Here is a 20,323-nt window from a genome sequence, read left to right as displayed (position 1 = left end):
CCTGAATGTAACTGATGATACCCAGGCATCCCCGATTTTTTTCATACTGCACACACTGAGTGCGCAGACCCATTCTCTTGTGTCTAGGTGACTCAGGTCTATAGCGCCAATTTTGAAGGAATGAAAAATAAAACGTTGATCTATGTTTGGAGCGCTAGTGGTAAGGACATATATGTAGGCTTGGACCATTTGCGGGTTAAGGGTTAAATAACACAAAAAAAAAAAATTTAAATGCATGCATGCAACAAAATAGATGGATGAGTTGAAGTTAAGAACTACAAAGGACTGCAGGCTTGGGAAATGTCCTCATTGGAAGATGAAAGATATTATAATAATAAATTTAATTAACCCCTTGACTGTCACAACCCCAAATCCTGAGGTGTCTCCTGGTGTCGAAAAATTTAAAAAAAAAATAAAAAAATTATTTTTTCTCATGAAATGATAATCTTTTCCCAATTGTAATGACACCAAAAGAACGAAATTTGATGGAAAATTGACAGAATTATGCTCTCGCGAAGTTAGCGGCCTCGGCGATATTTACGAATCAGCTTTGAGCCCTATTTTCAAATTTACGAATCCACTTTGAGCCCTATTTTCAGCTAATTCCATTGTTCCAGTCGACCAAACTCATAGCTATTTCTTTAGAACTCCATTTTTTCTATCAATTGAGTACAAGAAATTGCCCATTTACCGATTTCAACTACACAGTAACGTGGTCAGAAATTTGCAATTTGGCCAATTTCACGAAAATTAAAAAATATCACAATTTCAAAATAGGGTCCAGAATGAACAATGCAGACATTCCTGGCTCTAAAATAACATTTTCTTTGTTCATCAGTCACATCTCCAGGCCCCTCTGATATTACTGCATAACAGTAAATAGAAGATTTACTGTTATGCAGACTACTGCAATATTGTTATAGTGTAATTGTATAAATAATGTCGACCCATTCATGACGGAATATTAGAATGGCTACTTGGACATTTATTGGAAAATGACATCATTTGTTTACTTTTGAACATCGGCAAAAATCAAACATTTCCCCTACTTTGAGCTCCATTTCAAGGTTCTTTTCATAGTAAAACCAATCAAAATCACCTTTATTTCTATAACATGTTTTCCATTCTATCAAATGAGACCAAGAAGACGACAATACAACCATAAATACTATACGAAAATAGACCACAAAGCTGGCATTTTAATTAAAAAAATGGTCGGATTTTTTTTTCTCATACACTGTGTGCTTCAGGATTTTTTTTGTATGGTGCACACTGATGACACAGACCCATTGTCTCACATGTGGGCCTACCAGCTTTCTCCTGCTTGATTTGAAGCTGCTCGAATTTATGAGTACATGTACAGTGGACCCTCGAGTTTCGGCAGCATCGACTTTCGTGAAATCCAACTTTCGGCAAGTTTTTTCGGCAAAATTTGGCCTCGAGTTTCGTGATTAGGCTCATGATTCGGCGACCGTCCGGTACCCATCCGCCCGTCACCGCGCACACAAAGCCAGTCTCCCACGCCATTCACACTCAGTGTGCCATTGTTTATCAACACATGACCATCACCCCGCGGGTTCATATATAATAATCCAGTTTTTTGTGATTGCAACTGCTAAATAAGTCACCATGGTCCAAGGAAAGCTAGTGCAAGCCCTTTGGTAAAGAAAGCGAAGAACATGATCCAGAGGGATTTTGAAGGGTTTGAGGCAGACCCTGACCCTGCCGACCCTCTGCCTGTTGTGAAAGGTTTTGTGGCATTGGGCAAGTCCATGGGGTTGGAGGTGAGTGACGGGGATGTGGAAGAGTTGGTGGAGGACCACAGGGAAGAGCTAACCACTGACGAACTGCAAGAGCTTCAACTGGAACAGCATCAGACCACAGCTGAGGAACTTGCTTCACAGGACGAAGAAAAGAGAGTGAAGGAGGTGCCTTCTTCGGTGATTAAGGATATGTGTTCAAAGTGAAATGAGTTGCAAAGTTTTGTTGAAAAGTATCACCCTGACCAAGCTGAAACAAGCCATATCTGCAACATGTTCAGTGACAAAACCTTGTCACACTTCAGGCAAATCATAAAGAAATGCCAGAAACAGACATCTCTGGACAGATATTTTTTTTGCGACAGGGGTCCAGTGACTCAAGTTGTTCCCAGTGGCATTAAAAGAAGAAGGGAAGTAACCCCAGAAAAGGACTTGCTACCTGAAGTCCTAATGGAAGGAGATTCTCCTTCCAAACAATAGTGTACACCTTCCTCCTATCCCCTCCTCCCATCTTCCATCCACCCAGAAGTCTTCAGTAAAGGTAAGGGTAATGTTGTTGTTATTTTTTATATGCATGTACTTGATTTCTGATTGTTTTCAGTATGTAAATCTTTATTTAATTTGAAAAAAATATTTTATTTTAATATTTTTGGGTGTCTGGAACGGATTAATTTTATTTCCATTATTTCTTATGGGAAAAATGGTTTTGAGTTTCGTGAATTTCGACTTTCAGCAGGCTCTCTGGAGCGGATTAATCATGAAACCCAGGGGTCCACTGTACGTCAAAAATGGTGGCTTGTAAGACGTATATATACGACCAAAACAGTCAAAGGGTTAAGAATGGAAAAAACTAAATAAAAGTATTTTTTTACAACAAAAAGACTACAGTTTTAAATTATGGAAAATATGCAGGAAAAACAAGAGAGAATACTTTATATACAAATAGAAAAACTGTTGGGAAGATGTGTGGGATTGTAAGCTGGCAAATTTAGTTCAGTGGGAGTTGTCACATTTAATTTTTGTTTTATGACATGATTCTTTTGGGAGATTTTGAAGAGAAAGAGCAAAAGTTGGTAAATGAATTGGAGAGGTATGTAAGAGAAGGAAATTCAAAGTGAATATACAAAAGATTTTGGAAGACGTAAGTGAATATTTGGTGAGTTGTGAGACAAGTATAGTAAGAAAATTATTGTTGTGGGGAAACCTTAACCCCTAAACAGTCCAAACGTATATATATGTCCTTATGCGTAGCGCCCCAAACGTATATGTACGTTTTCATTTTCCTGCCTCCAAATTTGGCACAATTGCCCTGAGGTGCCTGGTCACCATAGAATGGGTCTTAACACTCGGTGTGCACTATATTAAAAAAATCTGGGACCATTTAGTACCTTGTGGGAGTGCCAGTTAAATTGAGCACCAGCTAGAACAAATAGTGAGACAAACACCAAAGATTCACTAATGTAATGTCTAACACTCCTCTTTTAAGAGGAAAGTGATGTTAACCCCAAGTTTAGGGTCTGTCGATCTCTGTCAATTTCTATCTCTGTCTATCTGTGTCTGTCTCTGTCTGTCTGTGTCTGTCTCTGTCTGTCTGTGTCTGTCTGTCTGTCTTTGTCTATCTGTCTCTGTCTATCTCTTTGAATTTGTCTCTGTCTATCTCTGTCTCACAGGTACACATAAATACAAGTATACATAGTATAAATTACCTAGGATAACCCAAAAAATCCAGACAAAGTGCTATACTCTTCTTGAAGATGTGAGTAAACATGATGACGCAGTCTTGTGGCTGTCTCTGAGACAGAGAGCTAGATGGATAGACAGAGAGACAGGGAGCGTGACAGACAGATAGACAGACAGACATGTTTGTGTACCAGCAAAAACAAAGCAAGGGCCAATGCTCATCAAATGTCACCTCTAATCTTTTCTTATCAAGTGTTATCACTGCACCCTCCTGTATGCTCATCAAACATCAGATCTTATCAAATGTTATCTCATCATGTCACTGTCAGGGGTGGACTTCGTTTTTCATGCTTCAAGGGAACTTATTATTACCTTTTTTTTTTTTTTTTTCAACAAGTCAGCTGTCTCCCACCGAGGCAGGGTGACCCAAAAAAGAAAGAAAATCCCCCCCCCAAAAAATACTTTCATCATCATTCAACACTTTCACCACACTCACACATTATCACTGTTTTTGCAGAGGTGCTCAGAATACATCAGTTTAGAAGCATATACATATAAAGATACACAACATATCCCTCCAAACTGCCAATATCCCAAACCCCTCCTTTAAAGTGCAGGCATTCTACTTCCCATTTCCAGGACTCAAGTCCGACTATATGAAAGTAACCGGTTTCCCTGAATCCCTTCACTAAATATTACCCTGCTCACACTCCAACAGATCATCAGATCCCAAGTACCATTCATCTCCATTCACTCCTATCTAACATGCTCATGCACGCTTGCTGGAAGTCCAAGCCCCTCGCCCACAAAACCTCCTTTACCCCCTCTCTCCAACCCTCTCGAGGACGACCCCTACCCCGCCTTCCTTCCCCTATAGATTTATATGCTTTCCATGTCATTCTACTTTGATCCATTCTCTCTAAATGACCAAACCACCTCAACAACCCCTCTTCTGCCCTCTGACTAATACTTTTATTAACTCCACACCTTTTCCTAATTTCCACACTCCAAATTTTCTGCATAATATTTACACCACACATTGCCCTTAAACAGGACATCTCCACTGCCTCCAACCATCTCCTCACTGCTCTATTTACCACCCAAGCTTCACACCCATATAAGAGTGTTGGTACTACTATACTTTCATACATTCCCTTCTTTGCCTCCATAGATAACGTTTTTTGACTCCACATATACCTCAACGCACCACTCACCTTTTTTCCCTCATCAATTCTATGATTAACCTCATCCTTCATAAATCCATATGCCGACACGTCAACTCCCAAGTATCTGAAAACATTCACTTCTTCCATACTCCTCCTCCCCAATTTGATATCCAATTTTTCTTTATCTAAATCATTTGATACCCTCATCACCTTACTCTTTTCTATGTTCACTTTCAACTTTCTACCTTTACACACATTCCCAAACTCATCCACTAACCTTTGCAATTTTTCTTTAGAATCTCCCATAAGCACAGTATCATCAGCAAAAAGTAACTGTGTCAATTCCCATTTTGAATATGATTCCCCAAAATTTAATCCCACCCCTCTCCCGAACACCCTAGCATTTACTTCCTTTACAACCCCATCTATAAATATATTAAACAACCATGGTGACATTACACATCCCTGTCTAAGACCTACTTTTACCGGGAAGTAGTCTCCCTCTCTTCTACACACCCTAACCTGAGCCTCACTATCCTCCTAAAACTCTTTACAGCATTTAATAACTTACCACCTATTCCATATACTTGCAACATCTGCCACATTGCTCCTCTATCCACTCTATCATATGCCTTTTCTAAATCCATAAATGCAATAAAAACTTCCCTACCTTTATCTAAATACTGTTCACATATATGCTTCAATGTAAACACTTGATCTACACATCCCTTACCCACTCTGAAACCTCCTTGCTCATCCACAATCCTACATTCTGTCTTACCTCTAATTCTTTCAATAATAACCCTACCGTACACTTTTCCTGGTATACTCAGTAAACTTATTCCTCTATAATTTTTACAATCTCTCTCCGCCAATCCCTAGGTACCTTCCCCTCTTTCATACATTTATTAAACAAAAGTACCAACCACTCCAACACTATATCCCCCCCTGCTTTTAACATTTCTGTCATGATCCCATCAGCTCCAGCTGCTTTACCCCCTTTCATTCTAAGTAATGCCTCACGTACCTCCCCACACTTAATTTCTGCTCTTCTTCACTCCTAAAAGATGGTATACCTCCCTGACCAGTGCATGAAATTACCGCCTCTCTTTCTTCCTTAACATTTAAAAGTTCCTCAAAATATTCTCGCCATCTACCTAATACCTCCATCTCCCCATATACTAACTCCCCTACTCTGTTTTTAACTGACAAATCCATACTTTCCCTAGGCTTTCTTAACTTGTTTAACTCCAAAATTTTTTCTTATTTTCATTAAAATTTCTTGACAGTGCCTCTCCCACTCTATCATCTGCTCTCCTTTTGCACTCTGTCACCACTCTCTTCACCTTTCTTTTACTCTCCATATACTCTGCTATATACTCTCCATATACTCAAGTGTTATCACTGCACCCTCGCGTATGCTCCTCCTCATCATTACAGTGGACCCCCGCATACCGATTTTAATCCGTGCAAGAGGGGTCATTGTTATGCGAAATAATCGGTATGCGAATGAATTTTCCCCATAAGAAATAATGGAAATCAAATTAATCCGTGCAAGACACCCAAAAGTATGAAAAAAAAATTTTTACCACATGAAATATACATTTTCCTACACACAAAGAGAAGGATACATGCACAATAGTAGAGTAGTACATGCACAGTATATATTGTGCATGTACTAGTCTACTAAATGAAGAATAAATGACACTTACCTTTATTGAAGATGCAGCAATGACTGATGAGACACTGTGTCCTGGGAGTGCCTTTTCCTCCTGAGTACTGTAGGTCCTGTTTGGCATTTTCTTCCAGAACAGGCCTTATCACACTGTGTATGCCACTACGATTCTTAAATCTCTCAAACCAACCTTTGCTGGCTTTAAATTCACCAATATGAGCACTAGTTCCAGGCATTTTTCCCTGTTCACCTGGGTGTTAGTCGACTTGTGTGGGTTGCATCCTGGGAGACAAGATTAAGGACCCCAATGGAAATAAGTTAGACAGTCTTCGATGACACTGACTTTTTTGGGTTATCCTGGGTGGCAAATCCTCTGGGGTTAATTGTTTCTTGGTATTCTCAATAAGCCACACCAACAACGGTGCTACAGCAGCAGCAGCAGCTGACGGTGGTACAGCAGCAACAGACGATGCTACAGCAGCAGCAGACGATGCTACAGCAGCAGCAGACGATGCTACAGCAGCAGCAGCAGCTGACGGTGGTACAGCAGCAACAGACGATGCTACAGCAGCAGCAGACGATGCTACAGCAGCAGCAGACGATGCTACAGCAGCAGCAGCAGCTGACAGTGGTACAGCAGCAACAGACGATGCTACAGCAGCAGCAGCAGCAGACGATGCTACAGCAGCAGCAGACGATGCTACAGCAGCAGCTGACGGTGGTACAGCAGCAACAGACGATGCTACAGCAGCAACAGATGATGTTACAGCAGCAGCAGACGATGCTACAGCAGCAGCAGCAGCTGACAGTGCAGCAGCAGCAGCAGCTGTACCACCAATAGTAGCGATGGTTAATTGGGGTTTATTATACAACCTGGCCAGCTCGGAGACACGCACTCCACTTTCATACTTATCAATGATCTTTTTCTTCATCTCTATTATAATTCTCACCCTTATTGCTGTAGGGTTGGCACTAGAAGCTTTCTTGGGGCCCATGGTCACTTATTTTCCAGAAAAAGCACCGAAAACACTGTAATAATACGAAATATTCCGATTGTATGCTTGGATGTTACCGCGGAGGCTGGCTGGTAAACAATGCCACCGGCGGCACATGTGAGGCTGGCTGAGGGCGCACATTGGACGCGTCTCGGACGAAAATCGGTGAGCGGGTTTTTAAGCGGTATGCGAGGCAAAATTTTTGCGATTAAAGCAAGCGGTATGCGGATTAATCGTTATGTGATGCCATCGGTATGCGGGGGTCCACTGTATTATTATTATTATTATTATTATATACTTCCACATATCCAAAACTTTGCTGGGACAAAAAAATATTTTGTATATATTCCAAGACAATAGTAAATGGCCAAGGCAGGTGTAAATGTCCACCTGTCAGTCTGTTTGTGACAATGTGAGTACAATTTCAGTACCTAATACTAGTGTCAGAAGAAAGATTGGTTATGAAATGACAAGAACTACTATAAATTGTAATTATCAGAACATATTATATGAAAAATAGAAAAAAAGGTATATTGGCAACACTTCTGCAAGTGGCAGGACTCCATGTTGCTGTCACGTGAGCATCCAGTGCCAACTTCTCGGCCTCATATCTCTGTCAGTACTGACCCTAATTTTTTTTTATTCTAAAACACTTATAAAAATGTGCTCTTTTTTTTCTCTATTTTTTTTTTTTTTTTTTTTTTTTTTTTTTTTTTTTTTTTTTTTCAAAATATTCAGGGCGCTGCACAAGAGAACGTATATATACGTTTGGACCATTTAAGGGTTAATGGTAAAGTGGGTGAAATTGTTGTATATGATGTAGTATGTATGGCATGCCAGGAGCATATGAATATGGCGGACACTTAATTCAGTTGTGTGAAGAAAGGGGGTTTGCTAATAGGTAATATTTATTTTTAGAAAAAAAAAAGATAAATAGTATACAAGCTATGATATGGGGCACAAAGATAGCAGTTTGTTAGAATATGTATTAGACAGAAAGTTTACAAGTAGATGTATAAATGTGCATGTTTTTAGAGGAGCGACACTTACATTAGATCATTATATAGTGGTAATTAAACTAAGAGTAAGTGGTAAGTGGAGTATAAGGAGACTGATAGCAGTTGGTAAAAGGAAAGTAAAAATACTGTAAATGAATTAAGGAAGAATCAATCCAGAAAGATATGATCAACTATTGGGGGAAAGGTGAATTAGAGAAAGTTAAGGAAATGAAGAGAGCGGTGATGAGGTATTGGGATAAATTTAACCTTTTGAGGGTACATCCTGTAGTTCTATGGCTTTGAAGCCAGGGTCCAAGCCGTAGTATTACGTCATGAGCTCAGCTCACTCACATAAGCTGTGAGCCATAAATTTGCACCTAGATATGAGAGATTGCATCTATGTGGTAAGTGTGCACCACATAAAACATAACCTGCAGCACACAGTGCATAATGAGAAAAAGAACAGTGACCGTGTTTTTGGATTAAAACATTGACTTTGCAGTGTATTTTCATATGCTTTTTACAGTTGTATTTGTAGTTTCTTGGTTTCATTTGATAGAATGGAAGATATATTAAAGAATTAGAGATGTTTTTGTTTGATTTTAGTACTGAAAATTGCTTGAAATTGAGCTCAAAGAAGCAGAAGTGTTCGATTTTTTCCGATGTTCAAGAGTAAACAAATGATGTCACGTGTCCAATACACATCAGCTGGTGGGTATATGTTCACGAATGTACTGATATTAGTTATACAATTATTACAGTATTGCATAACAGTAAATCTTCTATTTTTTTGTGTGAATAAAAATTCTATTTTATGAATAAAAAATCAAACTAGAATTCATCTGTTATTTTAGTGCCAGGAATGTCTCCATTGTTTATTCTGGACCCTATTTTGAAACTGGAATATTTTGAACTTTGTGTGAAATTGACCAAATTGCCAATTTCTGTTAACTTTATTGGGTAGCTGAAATAGTTGACTGGGCATTTTCTTGTACTCAGTCGATAAAATGGAAGTGATACTAGCGAAATAGCTAAGAATTTGGTTGACTGCAATAATGTAATTGGCCTGAAATAGGAGCCAAAGTAGGCAAAATTCCTGATGCGTAAATATCGCTGATGCAGCAAAATTTGCAATAGTGTAATTTCATCAGTTTTCCATCAGATTTCGTACTTTTTATTTTATTACCCTCAGAAAAAGATTTGATACCATTTCACAAGAAAAAATAACAATTTTATTTTTTAAATTCTTGAGGCCTGGTCTCAGACCACGCCGCGGGGGCGTTGACCCCTGAAACCCTCTCCAGGTAAACTCCAGGTAAACCCTGTGGACAAGCCATAGAACTGTGGGACAGACCCTCAAAGGGTTAAGAATGTGCAGCAAGGTTTGTGGGTATAGGAGGATGGGTGCAGATGGGAAGAGGGATAATTGGTAAAATGATGAAGAGGGTGGTAAGGGAGAAAAAGTTAGCATATGAGTGGTTTTTGTAATGTAAAAATACGTAATAGACACAATAGAGATGAAAAGGGAGGTTAAAAGAATTGTGAGGGAGTTGAGAAGGATAACCAGTGAAAGAATAAGCAAGTCTTTATAAGTAAATTTTACCAGGATTAAGAAGCTAGAGAGCAAATAGACTTAGCAGTTAAGAACAAAAAAAAAGGTGGTGATGATGTTAGATAGGGAGATAGAGGTACACTAGAATAATGAAGAGGATATTCTGATGAGTTGTTGAATATTAGTGATGATGGTGAAGATGTGATTTCATATATGGAGCAAAGAGAGATAACATCATTTAGGAATGAGGAACTGTATGACCCTTGTAGGTTTAAGAATGAAGAGGAGCCTGAGATGGATGTAGGTTAAATGTGAGACATTGTGTTGTTATTATTATTTATATGTGCTGTATTTTATGTATTAATAATGTAATATAATACTTGTGCTACAGACATTTTTGCATTGTTACCTTCAGTTTTTTCCTTGATATCAAGCAGGTATTTGCTGGAGGGCAGTATTTGTTAAATTTTTGTCCATATTTACACATAATGTCTTTGTTTTCACAGATGTGGCTGTCATTGTGCGGAAGAGAAGAAATGCCGGTAAGTTTAACATTATATATACCTTACTATCTTATAGACACCATATTACTTACAACCACGAATAAGAGTAGTGTAAACTCACTCTTACCCTCTGGTGTGCCCCGGAGCTAGGAAGAAATATGGTATGTAACCTGGCTACCTGGCTTTTTGAGGCATCTGTAGCCAAGTGATCTAAGGCATTACATTTGGGAGCTAAGCCACTCTCCACATGTGGGTTCGAATACACGTGAGTTCGAAGTGAATGCTCGGCTGTTGGCAAGAATACTCCAGGTGTGGGGTTAAAAGATAGAGTCTAACACAAAGTGGGAGTTGTCACAGTTGCTCTTTGCTGATGACACTGTGCTTTTGGAAGATTCTGAAGAGAAATTGCAGAGGTTGGTGGATGAGTTTCATAGGAAAGAATCAGGTAATGAGAACCAAAAATTAGGCAATGAAAGACTGGATATCAGATTAAAGGGAGAGCGTATGAAGGAGGTGAATGTTTTCAGATGTTTTGGAGTAGATGGGTCTGCGAAAGATGAGGTGAATCAGAATTGACGAGGGGAAAAAGGTGAGTGGTGCACGGAGGAGTCTGTGGAGACAAAGAACTTTATCCATGGAAGCAAAGAGGGTAATGTATGAGAGTAGAGTTATACCAATTCTCTTATATGGGTGTGAATCTTGGATGGTGAATGTTGCAACAAGGAAAAGGCTGGAGGCAGTGGAGATGTCATGTCTGAGGGCAATGTGTGGTGTGAATATAATGTACAGAATCCATAGTTTGGATATTAGGAGGAGGTGTGGGATTACCAAAACTATTTTCCAGAGGGCTGAGGAGGGGTTATTGAGGTGGCTTGGTTATGCAGAGAGGATGGAATGAAATAGAATGACTTTGATAGACTTGAGTCCTGGAGATTGGAGGTACAGTGCCTGCACTCTGAAGGAGGGGTGTTAATGTTGCAGTTTTGTAACTGTAGTGTAAGTGTGCCTCTGGCAAGACAGTGATGGAGTGAATGATGTAAAATTTTTTTTTTTTTTGGGGGGGCCACCCTACCTTTGTGGGAAACAGCCAATGTGTTAATAAATAATAAAATGTATAGGACTTATATACAGTAGGGCCCCACTTATACTACAAGTTGGGTTCCAGGCACTGCTGGAAAGCAGAACACCATTTTTTCCACTTATAAATGCATATAAATGAGAGATAACAAGTTTACTCTAACATATATTAAGTTAACAATAGATCTAGGCATTAAAAACAGTACACAAATAACCTGCACATAGAAGAGAGGAGCTTCTACAGATGTCCCTGGTGTCTACTCTATTTCTTGCTCCTCCTGTCCTCTTCAATACTTTGGAGAAACTGGTCAATCTCTGACAGACTTAGGGAGCACAAAAATAGTGTTAGGCTTGCCGACACTAATAATGCTCTTTTCTGTCATGTCAGAGATCACAGCCATCCTATTGACTGGTCTTCTGCTAAAACTGTCTTCCCTACTTCCAACTTTAACGGTTGCCGTCTGGTTGAATCCTCCCTAATACACAGCTTTCCTTGTATGAGTCTTAGTCCTGGCTTTGTCTCTGTAGATGCCTTCCTCTCCCACTACATTGTAAAATGCTCCAAACTTCAGAACACCCGTGACTTAACCTGATTCCTCCTTTTTTCTTCTTCTCCCTCTTCCCCTTTCCTCCTTTCTTTTTTCTTTTCTCTTCTGGGTTGTCTTTCTTTCTTCTGTCTTATGTTTCTGTTCCTTCATTATTTATTTCATTACTTCCCCTCCCTCCACCTCTGTGTTCTTGCTCTCCCTCTGTGGGCACCTACCTCCCTTGCAGTGCTCCCCTTTCTTTGTATTTGACTGGCTCCTCCTCCTCCTCAATTCCCCACTACTACTACTAGTACTAGTACTACTACTACTACCACCACCACTACCTCTTCCTGCCTATATATACCCGTCCTGCTCCACTTCTTGTTAGTGTGACTTTGTAAATGGTCCAAGTCAGATCAAAACGTCGTCGTAAGCTCCTCTCTTCTATGTGCGGGTTATTTGTGTATCGTTTCAGTCACAATATTGTGCCTTTTTTTTTTTGCTATTAAAAACAATAAAAAGTAAAATACTCACACAGTACACCCATTACTTACCTCAGAATATTTGTTGTCCTAATGTAGGGTAAGAGGTGAGTTGTATTTGTAGGAAGTCAGGTTTGGGAGGTATGATAGCCAGCCAGGTCATCCCACCCCACCCACACGTAATATGCTATGACATTTAATTAGGTAGTAGGTTGGTAGACAGCAACCACCCAGGGAAGTACTACCGTCCTGCCAGATGACTGTGAAACAGAAACCTGTAACTGTTTTGCATGATGGTAGGATTGCTGGTTTCTTTTTGTGTCTCATAAACACGCTAGATAACAGGGATATCTTGCTACTCCTACTTACACTTTGGTCACACTTCACAGACACGCACATGCATATATATATATACATACATCTAGGCTTTTCTCCTTTTTCTAAATAGTTCTTGTTCCTCTTTATTTCTTCTATTGTCCATGGGGAAGTGGAAAAGAATCTTTCCTCCGTAAGCCATGCGTGTCGTATGAGGCGACTAAAATGCCGGGAGCAATGGGCTAGTAACCCCTTCTCCTGTAGACATTTACTAAAAAAGAGAAGAAAAACTTTATAAAACTGGGATGCTTAAATGTGCGTGGATGTAGTGCGGATGACAAGAAACAGATGATTGCTGATGTTATGAATTTAATTTAATTTAATTTAATTTAATTTAGTAATTTAAGCATACATACAGAGGTACAAAAAATACAGGTAAGAGCAGCATGCCAAAGCCACTTATATGCATAGCATTACGGGCTGGCTTAAAATTAACTTAAGATTAACTAAGCAGTGATGAAATCAGTGATAAAACATTATTGTAAACAGATAACTATAAAGCACAAATGAGTATTACAAAGACAGGTCATATGGTTGCATGCATTGCTGTACATTCAGTCGAATGGAGTATTCTGTTAGGTAGTGTATTTAAAAAAATAATAAGTTAGATTGGGTCCTAGGTTTAACATTTGTGTGATATAATTGTGAGTAACATATAGGATATACAATTTATAAGGTTCAGTTATTCAGTATTTATTTGGTTTTGAGTGAGTAAGTGATCTTTGAGAAGAGACTTGAATTTATAAACAGGTAGTGTTTCTTTTATATTTACAGGTAATGAATTCCAGATTTTAGGGCCTTTTATGTGCATTGAGTTTTTGCATAGCGTGAGATGGACACGAGGAACATCGAAGAGTGATCTGTGCCTTGTGTTATGGTCATGTGTTCTGTTGAGGTTGGCAAGGAGATGTTTGAGGGGAGGGTTAATATCAGAGTTAAGTGTTCTATGTATGTAATAGGTGCAGTAATAAGTATGGATGTTTTGTATGGTGAGTAGGTTGAGTGTTTTGAATATTGGTGGAGTGTGCTGCCTGTAGTGAGAATTTGTTATCATTCTAACTGCAGCCTTTTGTTGGGTAATTAGTGGTCTGAGATGGTTAATTGTTGTTGAGCCCCATGCACAAATTCCGTTGGTGAGGTAGGGGTAAATAAGAGAGTGATAAAGGGCCAGGAGGGCTGACTGTGGAACATAGTACCGTATCTTCGATAGTATGCCTACAGTCTTGGAAATTTTCTTAGAAATTTGTTGTATATGTGTATGAAATTTGAGTCTATTATCAAGGTGGATTCCTAAGAATTTTCCCTCTGTTAGCTTTGTGATAGGTGATCTGTTTATCGTTATGTTAAGAGGTACATCTGTAGCTCTGTTACCAAACTGAATGAAGTAGGTTTTGTCAATGTTTAGTTTAAGTTTGTTAGTCCTCATCCAGGTAGATATTTTCTGTAATTTGGTGTTTACAGTATTGGCTAGTGTGACTGGGCTTGGGTGAGAGAAGATGTGTGTAGTGTCATCTGCAAAAAGTATGGGTTTGAGTAATTGCAAAGCATTTGGTAGGTCATTTATGTATAGGAGAAAGAGAAGAGGGCCAAGGACACTTCCCTGTGGGACACCAACTGTAATTGGTTGAGCAGAAGAGCTTGCCCCATTTGCATACACATATTGGCTTCTGTTGCTGAGGTATGACTTGAGGTAGTTGAGGGAGTGCCCTCTAATACCATAGTGTGACAATTTTACGTGGAGCAAGTCATGGTCATCTGTATCAAAAGCTTTACGTAAGTCAATGAAGATCCCCAGTGGGACTTCTTTTTTCTCTATTGCAGTGTATATATGTTCTAGCATGTGTATAATAGCATCATTAGTATTTTTATTAGGCCTGAATCCAAATTGGCAGGGGTTGAGAATGTTTTGGGAGATGAGGTAGGAGTAGATTCGTTTATGAATTAATTTTTCGAAGATTTTTGAGAGAGGGTGTAAATTGGATATTGGCCTATAGTTATTCAACTCTGTTTGGTCTCCTCCTTTATGGATCGGGGTGACCCTTGCTATTTTGAGAACTGTAGGGAAGGTGGAGGATCAAATGGATTTGTTAAAGAGTGTTGCAATGATTGGTGATAGTACTTGTGACACTTTTTTGTATATAAAGGGTGGTAAGGTATTTAAATCTCCTGCCTTGGTTTTTTAGTGTGTTGATAATAAGGGAGACTTCGTATGGGTTAGTCGGAGCTAGGAACAGTGTGTTCAGGTAGTTGCCAGTGAAGTAGTCATTTGGTGGGGTATCTGAGCTTGGGATTTTATTGGCAAGGTTTTGTCCTATAGTGGAGAAGAAATCATTGAGTCTGTTTGCCGTTTCTGTTGGTGGGAGTTGGGGTTCATCTGATTTTGCTAATTTTATTTCGCTATTTCGTGATATGTTTTTTGTTCCCAAAATTTCTGATAGGGTCTTCCAGGTCTTTTTTATATCACCTCGTAAGTTGGATAATCTGTTCTCATAATACAGTTTTTTTGCCCTTCTTATCAGGCTGGTTAGGATTGACGAGTAACGTTTTGTTTGGTCTCTGGTTATGTGACCCATTCTGTACTGTTTTTCATATCGGTGTTTTGTATTTATGGATTTGAGAATGCTGGGTGTTAGCCAGGGACTGTTCAGTCTCTTAGCTGTCATCTGTTTAGTTTTTTTTAGGGCAGTGCTTGTTATAGAGGTATTGGGTCTTTTTTAGAAAAATATTAAAACATTCGTCAATATCTGTATAGATTTCTAGCTCAGTGTGCCAGTCAATGTTTGTTACTGCTGTTGTGAAGTTATTAATGGCTGCCTCATTGTGAAGTCTGAAGGTGACTTTAGTAGTGTCTTGGGGTATTTTACCAAGAGTTGTTATGAGGAAAATAGGGTAGTGGTCTGTGGTATTATCTGTAATTATGCCTGATTTTAAAGGGGATATGGTGTTGGTCCAGATGTGGTCAAGTAGGGAAACACTAGTCTCCGTAACTCTTGTAGGTTTTGTTACTGTTGGTAGCAACATGCAGTTACTCATTGTGTTTGTGAATTCAGTAACGTGTGGGTCCTGGTCTTGCAGGAGATTTATATTGAAGTCACCTGAGAGTAGTAAGTGATCTTTGTTCATGCGTGCATCAGTTATCATACTTCCTAGGTTTTGACTAAATTGGCTAATATTTGATTGTGGAACTCTGTAGATGTTTATCACTGTGAGAAGTTTTTGTAGGTATTTGGATTTGAATTTAGCTATTATATATTCCCCATGTTCATCCCTTGTGCAAGTATTAGTGATACATTCTAGTTGGTCTGAGTAGTATATAGCTGTGCCACCCCCTTGTTGGTCTGGCCTACAGTTGTGTATGGCTGTGTAACCAGGAATGGCATAGACATCTGTAGTATCAGGCTTTAGCCAGGTTTCAGTTAGTGTAATGATGGACATATTGGCATGCAAGGAATTTAGTAATGCTAGGAGGTCATCGTAATGCTTGCTTAAAGATCTGATATTGTAGTTAAAGATAGTTATGTTGTTGTTGGCTCTGAGAAGTGCCTTTGATTGTTCTGCTGTATAGTAATTACAGTAACTGTTTGAATCATTTAAGTCATTAAACAAGAGGTTGGTATCAGGATCAATGCTTGTAATCATAAGATTTGTAGTGAATCTATAGTTAGAATTAAGTATAAAACAAAGTAAATATTCTAAAGCTAAAAAAATAGCACCTGAATTATTTAACAAATGTAAAAATAATGAGCTAAGGTAGTTTTTTAAAGCTAAAATAAAGGAGACAATATAAAAGGGACTAAAATAATTAGTGGTGAACAAATAAAGTGATGATCAAATAATGGAGCTTGGTAATATGATAGTAGGTAGTACTTTAAAGGTAATTCTTTAAAGTTAGAATTATAATATAAAATTGTAATATAAAAGGGACTAATATAAGTTGTGGTGAACAATAAAGTGGTAATCAAATAATTGCACTAAGGTCTAATATAATGACTTTTGTGGAGTCTGTTTTGAGCTAGAATGAGCTATAGTACAACTAGATTTAATCTAATAATATAACAATACAAATTAAAAATAGCTCCAGTCTCTCACTAGTAATTGCAATATGGTCTAATATAATGAATTTGGTATTGACTATAGTACAACTGAGTTTAATCTAATAATATAAAAAAGGCACAAGACTCTCAATTGTAATTGCACTAAGGTGTTATATAAGTTGTTTACAAGAATTAGAGTATAACTAGATTTAAATTGACAAGATAAAATATACAAGTTAAGGTAGCAAAAGAATAAAACAAGTAGAAAAAAATATATGAGGTAGTTAGTACTTGTTAGCAAAAGATAGTTAAGGGCCTTGAACAATAATATAATTGAAATATACACTAATTGCACACACAATATAGTCACTAAGATATGAAAACAATCTTAGAGTAGGAATTATAATATAAACTTTTTTATTTTTTTTATTATCACACTGGCCGATTCCCACCAAGGCAGGGTGGCCCGAAAAAGAAAAACTTTCACCATCATTCACTCCATCACTGTCTTGCCAGAAGGGTGCTTTACACTACAGTTTTTAAACTGCAACATTAACACCCCTCCTTCAGAGTGCAGGCACTGTACTTCCCATCTCCAGGACTCAAGTCCGGCCTGCCGGTTTCCCTGAATCCCTTCATAAATGTTACTTTGCTCACACTCCAACAGCACGTCAAGTATTAAAAACCATTTGTCTCCATTCACTCCTATCAAACACGCTCACGCATGCCTGCTGGAAGTCCAAGCCCCTCGCACACAAAACCTCCTTTACCCCCTCCCTCCAACCTTTCCTAGGCCGACCCCTACCCCGCCTTCCTTCCACTACAGACTGATACACTCTTGAAGTCATTCTGTTTCGCTCCATTCTCTCTACATGTCCGAACCACCTCAACAACCCTTCCTCAGCCCTGTGGACAACAGTTTTGGTAATCCCGCACCTCCTCCTAACTTCCAAACTACGAATTCTCTGCATTATATTCACACCACACATTGCCCTCAGACATGACATCTCCACTGCCTCCAGCCTTCTCCTCGCTGCAACATTCATCACCCATGCTTCACACCCATATAAGAGCGTTGGCAAAACTATACTCTCATACATTCCCCTCTTTGCCTCCAAGGACAAAGTTCTTTGTCTCCACAGACTCCTAAGTGCACCACTCACTCTTTTTCCCTCATCAATTCTATGATTCACCTCATCTTTCATAGACCCATCTGCTGACACGTCCACTCCCAAATATCTGAATACGTTCACCTCCTCCATACTCTCTCCCTCCAATCTAATATTCAATCTTTCATCACCTAATCTTTTTGTTATCCTCATAACCTTACTCTTTCCTGTATTCACCTTTAATTTTCTTCTTTTGCACACCCTACCAAATTCATCCACCAATCTCTGCAACTTCTCTTCAGAATCTCCCAAGAGCACAGTGTCATTAGCAAAGAGCAGCTGTGACAACTCCCACTTTGTGTGTGATTCTTTATCTTTTAACTCCACGCCTCTTGCCAAGACCCTCGCATTTACTTCTCTTACAACCCCATCTATAAATATATTAAACAACCATGGTGACATCACACATCCTTGTCTAAGGCCTACTTTTACTGGGAAAAAATTTCCCTCTTTCCTACATACTCTAACTTGAGCCTCACTATCCTCGTAAAAACTCTTCACTGCTTTCAATAACCTACCTCCTACACCATACACTTGCAACATCTGCCACATTGCCCCCCTATCCACCCTGTCATACGCCTTTTCCAAATCCATAAATGCCACAAAGACCTCTTAGCCTTATCTAAATACTGTTCACTTATATGTTTCACTGTAAACACCTGGTCCACACACCCCCTACCTTTCCTAGAGCCTCCTTGTTCATCTGCTATCCTATTTTCCGTCTTACTCTTAATTCTTTCAATTATAACTCTACCATACACTTTACCAGGTATACTCAACAGACTTATCCCCCTATAATTTTTGCACTCTCTTTTATCCCCTTTGCCTTTACACAAAGGAACTATGCATGCTCTCTGCCAGTCCCTAGGTACCTTACCCTCTTCCATACATTTATTAAATAATTGCACCAACCACTCCAAAACTATATCCCCACCTGCTTTTAACATTTCTATCTTTATCCCATCAATCCCAGCTGCCTTACCCCCTTTCATTTTACCTACTGCCTCACGAACTTCCCCCACACTCACAACTGGCTCTTCCTCACTCCTACAAGATGTTATTCCTCCTTGCCCTACACACAAAATCACGGCTTCCCTATCTTCGTCAACATTTAACAATTCCTCAAAATATTCCCTCCATCTTCCCAATACCTCTAACTCTCCATTTAATAACTCTCCTCTCCTATTTTTAACTGACAAATCCATTTGTTCTCTAGGCTTTCTTAACTTGTTAATCTCACTCCAAAACTTTTTCTTATTTTCAACAAAATTTGTTGATAACATCTCACCCACTCTCTCATTTGCTCTCTTTTTACATTGCTTCACCACTCTCTTAACCTCTCTCTTTTTCTCCATATACTCTTCCCTCCTTGCATCACTTCTACTTTGTAAAAACTTCTCATATGCTAACTTTTTCTCCCTTACTACTCTCTTTACATCATCATTCCACCAATCGCTCCTCTTCCCTCCTGCACCCACTTTCCTGTAACCACAAACTTCTGCTGAACACTCTAACACTACATTTTTAAACCTACCCCATACCTCTTAGACCCCATTGCCTATGCTCTCATTAGCCCATCTATCCTCCAATAGCTGTTTATATCTTACCCTAACTGCCTCCTCTTTTAGTTTATAAACCTTCACCTCTCTCTTCCCTGATGCTTCTGTTCTCCTTGTATCCCATCTACCTTTTACTCTCAGTGTAGCTACAACTAGAAAGTGATCTGATATATCTGTGGCCCCTCTATAAACATGTACATCCTGAAGTCTACTCAACAGTCTTTTATCTACCAATACATAATCCAACAAACTACTGTCATTTCGCCCTACATCATATCTTGTATACTTATTTATCCTCTTTTTCTTAAAATATGTATTACCTATAACTAAACCCCTTTCTATACAAAGTTCAATCAAAGGGCTCCCATTATCATTTACACCTGGCACCCCAAACTTACCTACCACACCCTCTCTAAAAGTTTCTCCTACTTTAGCATTCAGGTCCCCTACCACAATTACTCTCTCACTTGGTTCAAAGGCTCCTATACATTCACTTAACATCTCCCAAAATCTCTCTCTCTCCTCTGCATTCCTCTCTTCTCCAGGTGCATACACGCTTATTATGACCCACTTCTCGCATCCAACCTTTACTTTAATCCACATAATTCTTGAATTTACACATTCATATTCTCTTTTCTCCTTCCATAACTGATCATTTAACATTACTGCTACCCCTTCCTTTGCTCTAACTCTCTCAGATACTCCAGATTTAATCCCATATATTTCCCCCCACTGAAACTCTCCTACCCCCTTCAGCTTTGTTTCACTTAG

The 20,323-nt window shown here is 39.0% G+C and overlaps 1 protein-coding gene across 2 annotated transcripts in view; it reads left to right on the top strand.

Annotated features, from left to right (window-relative positions):
• dom (domino helicase) overlaps positions 1-20,323 on the top strand; it is a 479,765-nt gene that overhangs the window by 347,870 nt on the left and 111,572 nt on the right. For both annotated transcript variants that reach the window (XM_070088057.1, XM_070088056.1), the window contains one exon: positions 10,333-10,368. In XM_070088057.1, the coding sequence (XP_069944158.1) occupies positions 10,333-10,368 (36 nt within the window). The remainder of the gene's footprint in view (positions 1-10,332; positions 10,369-20,323) is intronic.

This window comes from Cherax quadricarinatus, chromosome 23 (genome assembly GCF_038502225.1).
Source record: "Cherax quadricarinatus isolate ZL_2023a chromosome 23, ASM3850222v1, whole genome shotgun sequence".
NCBI classification, from domain to species: domain Eukaryota; kingdom Metazoa; phylum Arthropoda; class Malacostraca; order Decapoda; family Parastacidae; genus Cherax; species Cherax quadricarinatus.
The sequence above is the reverse complement of the archived record's forward strand: the minus strand, read 5'-3'. Positions and strand labels throughout refer to the sequence as shown.